Raw genomic sequence first — 9,834 nt, forward strand, 5'->3', positions numbered from 1 at the left:
ACACTATAAAATACAAATAAATGTACATGTTAATATTTCATCTAAATAAGTGCAGGTCAATAAAAATAAATCTGTGATGCTACAGTCATATTTTCAATATCCAAGTCTTCCACTTTCTCTTTTTTCTTCTTGTCAAAAATCTATTTGTGTTTAATTGACATTCTCAATAACAGCTCCTCCTCTGCTCGGTAATCATGAATAACGTGCTATTCTTTTTTAATGTTTTTATTATTCTTTCCGTTAAATCGCCTGGACAACAATAGAACTCTGTATCTCTCTCTCTTTCGAGCACAGCGGGTGTGCAATTGTGCACTGTTATTTTTATTTTATTACCTGATGCCATTTATACAACGCGACTCACTCTCCTTGTCTCACATTTTGCATACGTGAAATGAGGAAGAGGTAGAGAGGGAGAGAGAGAGAGAGAAAGAGAGAAAGATCTGTGCACAAATAGCCTCCTAAACCAACTTGTCTCCCAGTTAATATTCCTTCCATATCTTCCATACCCTTTCCCTCCCTCCCTTCCCCTCCTCTTCCTCTGCCCCCTGCCCTTGTGCGGGACGCCTCAGTTCCACAGTTTGAGCATGCTGTCCCAGGAGCCTGTGCACACGCCCATACCGTCAGCGGGAACGCCAGTGCAGCTCACCCTGTTGTCGTGCCCGGACATCACGCCTGGGAATGAGAGAAAGAAAGAAAGAAAGAAAGAAAGAAAGAAAGAAAGAAAGAAAGAAAGAAAGAAAGAAAGAAAGAAAGAAAGAAAGAAAGAAAGAAAGAAAGAAAGAAAGAAAGAAAGAAAGAAAGAAAGAAAGAAAGAAAGAAAGAAAGAAAGAAAGAAGTTATTCACCCAATCACCAAAGTTTGCATCTGGTCTCAGTGGTGTTTCTTTTTTTAAGGGTACAGAGCGTAATATTGGGAGTATATTAGCGGCATCTAGTGGTTTCTGAGATTGCAATGCACCCTCCCTTTCGGAGAGTTTACAGAAGCTACGGTGGACTTCAAGGCCAAGAAAACTAGAGACTAAACTAGTGCCATACTGAGAAATACAGGGAGAGTTTTGTGGAGCTGATAGGCAACTTTGGGTGAACTCATTTGGCATCTACTTTAGATAGATAGATAGATAGATAGATAGATAGATAGATAGATAGATAGATAGATAGATAGATAGATAGATAGATAGATAGATAGATAGATAGATAGATAGATAGATAGATAGATAGATAGATAGATAGATAGATAGATAGATAGATAGATAGATAGATAGATAGATAGATAGATAGATAGATAGATAGATAGATGGATAGATAGATAGATAGATAGATAGATAGATAGATAGATAGATAGATAGATAGATAGATAGATAGATAGATAGATAGATAGATAGATAGATAGATAGATAGATAGATAGATAGATAGATAGATAGATAGATAGATAGATAGATAGATAGATAGATAGATAAACTGAACAACACTCACCGACTCTCTCGCCCTTCAGTGCGTCCCACACGTGGCAGTTGAAGTCGTCGTATCCGGCGAAGATAAGGCGCCCTGAGTTGGACAGAGCGAGAGACGTGACACCGGCAGCCAGCGTGTCGTCCTTGTAACCGATCACCTCCTGGTCGGCGCGCAGGTCAAACATCTTACAGTCGCTGTCGTCAGAGCCGGTGATCACTGCGTTGTCATTAGGGAAGAACTGAGGGCGAAATTTAAAGAGAGAAAAGAAATATGAAACGTTTTGTGTGGTGAGGATGATCGAAGCAAGAAAACAGAAATACACATCCAACGTGAATATGTGACAAAGATGGTATGAAACCAGCAACTTGCATTGATTCAACAAAAACGAAAAAAATGTCATCTCAGTTGCAGGCTGGAGCAAACATTATTCAAATGCAATTGGAAGGAAGACTCAAGTTCAAAAACCAGGTCAGAAATGTGTTTTAAAGACGGGGTTTGAAAAATGTAAAGGAAAAAGATCAACAGTAGATACCATAGCCATAGACCGAAGACAATTTAGGGGACCAAACATGTTGCTAAGTATTGAAAGTGCTTGCATGTCGCCCTCTTGCACACGTTTATAAAGTGCTGATAGCCCTGTGTGTGTGTGTGTGTGTGTGTGTGTGTGTGTGTGTGTGTCCCTGTTTGTGTGTGTGTGTGTGTGTGTGTGTGTGTGTGTGTGTGTGTGTGTGTGTGTGTGTGTGTGATGTGGGGGTCCTCACAGCGATGGCGTTGATGTCGCTGGTGTGTCCGGAGAAGGTCTGCTTGCACTGTCCGTCCCGGATGTCCCACAGCTTGGCCAGAGAGTCACAGGCTCCGGAGATGAAGGTGTTCATGGAGCTGTTCATGGCCAGGGACATGCAGTCTCCAATGTGGCTGGTGAAGATTGTCTTCTGCTTGCCAGTCTCCAAGTCCCACAGACAGCTGCAGAGGAGACAGAGACAATTTAACAAAAGCAGGGAAATACTCTCATATAGAAACGTGTGTGTGTGTGTGTGTGTGTGTGTGTGTGTGTGTGTGTGTGTGTGTGTGTGTGTGTGTGTTTGCTGTCGAAACCAGTGAATATCTCCTCACAATCCAATGTGTGTGACTGTGTGTGACTGTGTTTGTGTGAGTGACCGATAGCTGGACAGCTGAGCCTCTCTCTGTGGACATTTGAAAGGCAATGTTTTGGACCGGGATCTGATGTGACATGAAATGAGCCCATATGGTACACACTCTACCTGCTACAACACGGAGCTCCCCGGCTTTTCTAACAATGTTCTGCAGCTGAAGGCAAAATGCTCCATGATCAACTCACCAAGTGGTGTCACCAGAGGCTGTTAGGATCTCAGTGTCGCTAAGGAAACGGCAACAGGCCAGGTAACCTAGGTGAGATTAGGAGACAGAGTTTAATAATAAAAAGAATTCATTTTATTTATAACACTGACCTTACAGTTACAGGCAAAATACAGTTAAAACAGGCAAATATATGTCAAAACAAGTGAATTGCACATAAATAAATAAAAATTTTAAACAAAAGGCAATTTGCTAAAACCTGGTACAAAACATCTCTCCTTGCTCTAAACAAGGATCATGTTTCTTTTGTACATTGTCACTGTTAAAATAAAGTTACATTACATTACATTAGTGATGGCATTGAGTGTGTGAGTGTATATGCTCCTGACCTGTGTGTGCGTCCAGCTCCCTGAGTGTCTTGGGGCTGGCAGCCTTGATGTTGACCACTGTGCACATGTTGTCCAGACCTCCACTGGCCACCAGGCCTCCAGAGGGGGCAAACGCCACACTCATCACCCACGCTGACTTTAGTGGGACAGCATTCAACTGGGAACAGAGAGAACGATTAGTTTAGATTATTATTTACAACATCTAATATTGGGCCTCATCGAAAGGGCTGGGTGATATTGTGCCTAACAATTATACCAAAACATTTTTAAGGCTACTATCTTCACACAAAATATCTATCTTGATTATTTCATAATTGTCATAAGGGTCACCACTAAATGAACTCTGCAGTATAAATACAGTCTATACATAGGGTGTGATCTTACCTTGTTCCCTGTGTAGGTGTCCCAGATGAGAAGCTTACCATCCTGTGATGCACTGATCATTGACCTGAGTTGAAAGATGAATACAATCATCATTATAATTTATATATTTAACATAATATAGGTTTTATGCATTGTTATGAGTTAGCATGTTTTAAATGGTGCTGTGTACTTTCATGATATTGTTTCTAGAACATTTGTTTTAATTGTTATATTGTAATTCAACATAGCTATTAACAGAGGTTAATCCACACCCATGGAATGTTCTCCAGCCAATCAGAATAGAGTATTCACACAGACTATGGTATAAAGCCAATATAAGAACGTGTGCAGGACACACAAATAAAAATATGTTCTTATCAAACCAAAATAAGTGGCCTTGTACCATCTTGACAATAATTGAGTACTGTAATTCAGTGCATTTAATAACTCTTGTAAATGTTCATTGTTTTACATTGTCTGTTGATCAAATAAAGAGCGAAACAAACATAGAAAAAGTGTGTGGGGGGGGGGGGGGGGGGGAAGGATTTTAAACCTGATACGCAGTAGTGTACAGCCTCTGTTTCCTCACCTGGCGTCAGCTGACCAGTGCATGGAATAGATTTTGGCCAGGTGACCCTTGAGTGTCTTCCTGAGCTTGAGCTGCACGCGGCCCACTGTGTCCACTCCTCCCGATGCTGCTGTCATGCTGCCATCGTTCACAGCCTTACGAGCCGCCTAGTGGCCGCACGGGGAGTAGCACACAGGAGAGAAAACAGAAGATAAGATAAACTCCTCAGCATGGACTCTCTGTGATGTTTAAAAAGAAATTGTATTTAACCTTTGTTTTATTATTTTAAGTCCAATTTAGATTAAGAATCGCTTAAATATAAATATAAAATACATAACATGCCTCTGTGGAGGCTTTGAGTTGCCTTGTGTCTGAATTGTGCTCTATGAATAAACTTGCCTTGCCTTCAATTTACATAATTTCACCTGCTGCGGTCAGGTGGCCATAGAAACAGATTTTTCAGTTAAAGATTTTACCTTTGATAGTATTAAGATAAGTGTTAGCCTGCCACTGCTGGAAGTTATTTCACTGAAGTAGAATGGTGGTAGCCTACTATTTCTATTTCTAGCACTGTAACAGAGTACCAGTAGTAGTGGTGGTAGAGGTAGCATCCTCAACAGTAATTGTATTAGCTAACAAGATGAAGTGTAATCCACTTATTGACACTGAACAATGAAAATCATGTATTTCCACCTTTGTGTATGTTGGACTTTTCTTATAAAAAATGTAAAGTATTCCTTTGTCACCGTCATCTTCAATTTAACTGATCACAGTCACCCTGCATCTGCAAGTCATAATGTAATTATGAGCAGTTAAAAGCAGAGGTGAAATCAACATTTATAGCCTATTTTTAAAAGGAAATACGTGTGTGTGTGTGTGTGTGTGTGTGTGTGTGTGTGTGTGTGTGTGTGTGTGTGTGTGTGTGTGTGTGTGTGTGTGTGTGTGTGTGTGTGTGTGTTTTTACAGCTATAGTAATGTTTGTGGTAATCGGGCCTTGTGATTTACTGCTCACCTCAATCTGTGTACGGAGGCCATCGCACTCCTTTTTCAGGGCATCAATTTCAGCTTTCTCAGCTGCCATGGCGACGTTTGCTAGGGGATGTTACCGACGGAAAGACTGGAAAATGTCACTCTGAAAACAGACAGACAGAGAGAGAGAGAGAGAGAGAGAGAGAGAGAGAGAGAGAGAGAGAGAGAGAGAGAGAGAGAGAGAGAGAGAGAGAGAGAGAGAGAGAGAGAAAGAGAGAGAGAGAGAGAGAGAGAGAGAGAAAGAGAGAGAGGGGGGGTGGATGGATGGGGAGACAATTAGTTCATGAAATATTTGATAACAGTAAGATAAAATATTTCAAACTCAAATTTCGTCATGTACGGATAAGTTTAATTTCTATTGTTTTTTGGCCTATACTAATAACTGAAAAGATCATTTGTTGACTGTATGTTTTACAGATTTTTATTATTTATCTCAACTTAAGCCGTCACCAACAACTCCTGCAGGAATGTATCCTACTGCCTTGCTTGGAGAACAGTATGGTGCCCCTAATGTGGACGTGAGACCAGTGCAGTAAACATTCTTGCGTTGCCAGCTTGATCCTGCAGTAGCCTAAGTGACAGGTAGAGAGATACACAGCGATCCATTGACCAGTCCGTGCATCACTGGCTGACCCCGATACCGTCATCTGGAACACTGGACCTCTTACAACACCAAGTCTACGGCAAAGCTTACACACATACCTGACAGTTCTAATCCCCTCACTCCCCTAAACTAAAGCGCTAATACCGTTAGCTGGTCCAGCTATGATGCACACAGGTAGAGTAAGGGACATATAAGAGATGAAAAACATGGTACAAATTGGGTAAGAGTGTGCAAAGAATAGGAATCATTGTAAGTATAAATGTAGGAGTGACTGGGTGGAAAAGAGAAGAAAAAGACACATTTAATAAAGGGATTTGTACGGAGATATGAATACTTTAGGAAGTAAAGAAAATGATTTAATGTATCTGAAGGTATAACAATATATTTGTAGTGCAGAATTGAATATAAAGGCAATCATTTCTGAGTGAAACAGCCTTGTTTAAGTTGAGAGAAATCAAAAAATCTGTAGAACATACAGTCAACAAATCGTCTTTTGAGTTCTTATAGACCAACTCTAACATGGGACTTTAAGTTGTTTAATGCAAGCTGTTGCATCAGACTTCTTGGAATGTAATTTTTTGCACTTGTTTTTGCATTTTTCAGATTAAATTCATCTTTGAAAATGTGGGTAATCATTTGCTCACTACCATCAGCGTTATAAGGTTTACTTTCTGGGTGTCCTTGGAACTACAGTGGAACAATGTACTTGGACTTTTTAAGAATCAAACTTCAAATCTCCACCGACATCATAATTGCAACAAGCGATTGTCAAAAATAACCTCATTGTCTTTTGTAACTGACTGACTTTTCTCAGGCCTTGCCTTGCGTGCATTAGTCCACTGTATTGGCCTAATACTCCATAATAGGATACTGACGTCTGACTAATATAACAGCAGCTACCTCCATGCACGATGCTGCTAATTGGCAAATAAACTAATTCTACCTAAACCTTTGCATGTAGGGACATTCTGCAAGAGTACACACTCTCTTTAACTACTGATAGCATGACATTAACATGAAATAATTGATACAAATGATCATATGTCCTTGGATGAAAGAATTCTCTATTTCACATAGAATGAACCACTGCAAACCTGCAGCCGGACTGCACAATTAACAGAGTAGATCATTAACTATCAATTATTCAAACATTTAAGTTATTTATCAAACAGAAATACCAAACATTCCCAGGTTCTTACTGCTAAATGCTGAGGATTTGCATCTTTTCTCAGTTGTATCTTTACGTTTCATTGGATTAAAAAAAGCCATTATGACAAGCTGTGATTGCCATTTTTCTACTGTTTTTCGACATTCCATAACCATAACCATAACCATAACACTAACCCTAGATAAAAGACCATCTTTAGGTTTTCAAAAGGTTTTGTGGATTAAAACATTAGTGCAAGCTGTAATTATTTTCTGGACTTTTGATAGACTGCTGTTTTATTGAATAATATAAAAATGTGTAAAAAAAATTAAATAAAATTAAATGCAAAGTTGCAGCCCTACATCTACGTCTTGCAAGATGTATAGCAGTAGAGGTGAGGAGGTTTCAGGTTGTGGCCTACATGCAGCGAAGGTAGGAGCAGTGTTGGGGGGTTAAGGTGGCCTGCTACACGGCTTTAAATCCCGGCCAGGAGATCTTACGGGAAGATGTACTGCTCAAATCTCCTGTCATCCGATTACTGACTGCTCTTTACCTCGGGATCAGAGAGAGAGAGAGAGAGAGAGAGAGAGAGAGAGAGAGAGAGAGAGAGAGAGAGAGAGAGAGAGGTAGAGAGAGAGAGAGAGAGAGAGAGAGAGAGAGAGAGAGGTTGCTGTGGACAGTGTGAGATATGGAGGGTCTGTAACAATCAAATGCCAGCAACTCTTAAAGATCCCTCTCACCTACTCTTTGAACTGTTGCCATCTGGCACACACTAAAAAAGCAAGTCATTTTTTTACTCCTGCCATCCACTAAGCACTTTGCTGCACTTTAAACATTAATATATACATTTTATATGTACTTATGTTTTACCTTGCTATCCCCCTGAATGTCCTGTGTCTATATTGTTTATTGGAATGCCTCACTTTGAGTGTCTAAAACTTTTTGAACCCTGTCCAAACAGCAACCATAGAATATGCACACAACCTAAAGCCTGCTGAGGTTTGGGCCTTGTGCGATAGATCAGGCTGGAGCTTACTGCTGCCACACCTGAGGCACCAATCCTCTTTGGCAGCTTCCCTAGAATCTAAAGATCACCTTCAAGGGGTTTAAGGAATCATTGCTTTGGCACTGATACATTACATTGTATCTGTCACAATATATCAATGCTCCCAGATGCCTTCAATACATATTAAGAGCATGTAGAGTGGAGAAGTCATCTTTAAATGAAAGCTATAGCTGCTGAGTTTGATGAGAAAACTCAACCCTGAACATCGGTAAAAAAGCGGTTGTTTCTCCAAAGTGACTGCACATGCACAAACCTGAAGACGCAGCTAGATTGCAAGCTTTGCAGAAATGTGCGAGAATCCTCCATCAGTGTACAAGATTAATTCCCAATGTTCTGCCTTTGAGCAAAAGTCTTCTGGCTTCTGTTAATTGAGGCATAAAGTAACTTAACTTAACTTCCTGTTTATTCAAGTCTCACAAAAGCAAAAGTCGGTTTAAAATCAGACAAAGTCAGATGATGTCAGCTTCACACTTCTTCCAAACTTTCTCCAATAGAAAGAGAAAGTGCAAGAAATAACTCAAAATTATAATAATATATCTAATATATCTAAATAGGAAACTCACCTTTTTCCCACACACAGCGTGGAGCCTTCTCTGCTCTGTTAGATCCCACAATCCCAAAGCGCGCACAAACCACTGCCTGCTGGCTCCTCAGACAGACTGCTAGCAGCTTACCTGAAAAACTCTCTCTTTCTCCCTCTCTCTCTCCCTCCCTCTCTCTCTGCCTGAAGAACAGATAAGGATTGGAGGGGATGAGGAAGATAAGGGATGAAGGGATAAGCTCAGCGATGGAAATAGGAGAGGGAGAGAGAGAGACTGGGAGAGGGGTAGCATGGTGGAGAGGAGTTGGGTAAACCGATTGGAGAGAGAAAAATTGGGTTATAAGGTCAAACGACAGGAGCAGGTAAAGAAATGAAAGAAGGAGGCGAGAAGAGAAAGGGAACAGGATGAATGAGAGAGTACTGGGAGGAGGGAAAGAAGGAGAGATGACACATACTGCTGCACAGAAAGAAGGCAACATCAGCACATCAACATGCACGTTAATTAATATGAAAGTATCTGCATCTCAACTGTATACACTGCAATATGATAAATAACTTAATGTCAAGTTAATCTGAAATACATACATGCAGGCATGCATGTACAGTATGAATGTATGTAAGCATGTATGTACAGTATGAATGTATGTAAGCATGTATGTATGTACAGTATGTATGTATGTACAGTATGAATGTAAGCATGTATGTACAGTATGAATGTATGAATGTATGTATGCATGTATGTACAGTATGAATGTATGTAAGCATGTATGTATGCATGTATGTACAGTATGAATGTATGTATGCATGTATGTACAGTATGAATGTATGTAAGCATGTATGTACAGTATGAATGTATGTATGCATGTATGTACAGTATGAATGTATGTAAGCATGTATGTACAGTATGAATGTATGTAAGCATGTATGTACAGTATGAATGTATGAATGTATGTAAGTATGTATCTCATGTTTATTTATGAAGAAATAAAATAATTTGCATCTATATCCAAGCAGTTTTAATGAGTTTCAGGTATAGAAGTAAAATGACGGATAGATAGATAGATAGATAGATAGATAGATAGATAGATAGATAGATAGATAGATAGATAGATAGATAGATAGATAGATAGATAGATAGATAGATAGATAGATAGATAGATAGATAGATAGATAGATAGATAGATAGATAGATGGATGGATGGATGGATGGATGGATGGATGGATGGATGGATGGATGGATGGATGGATGGATGGATGGATGGATGGATGGATGGATGGATGGATGGATGGATGGATGGATGGATGGATGGATGGATGGATGGATGGATGGATGATGGAATGTATGGATGGATGGATGT

The 9,834-nt window shown here is 39.9% G+C and overlaps 1 protein-coding gene across 1 annotated transcript; it reads right to left on the minus strand.

Annotated features, from left to right (window-relative positions):
* Positions 1–557: 557 nt before the first annotated feature.
* On the minus strand, positions 558–5,170 carry gnb3b (guanine nucleotide binding protein (G protein), beta polypeptide 3b; the record flags this gene model as incomplete). The annotated part of the gene is made up of 8 exons (XM_080044964.1): positions 558–672; positions 1,474–1,690; positions 2,214–2,415; positions 2,792–2,858; positions 3,159–3,315; positions 3,543–3,606; positions 4,111–4,256; positions 5,102–5,170. 8 exons carry the CDS (start codon positions 5,168–5,170, stop codon positions 566–568), a joined length of 1,029 nt encoding a protein of 342 aa, XP_079901090.1. The 3' UTR covers positions 558–565.
* Between the last annotated feature and the right edge of the window lie 4,664 nt (positions 5,171–9,834).

This window comes from Ammodytes marinus (genome assembly GCF_949987685.1).
Source record: "Ammodytes marinus genome assembly, chromosome: 17".
NCBI lineage: Eukaryota > Metazoa > Chordata > Actinopteri > Uranoscopiformes > Ammodytidae > Ammodytes > Ammodytes marinus.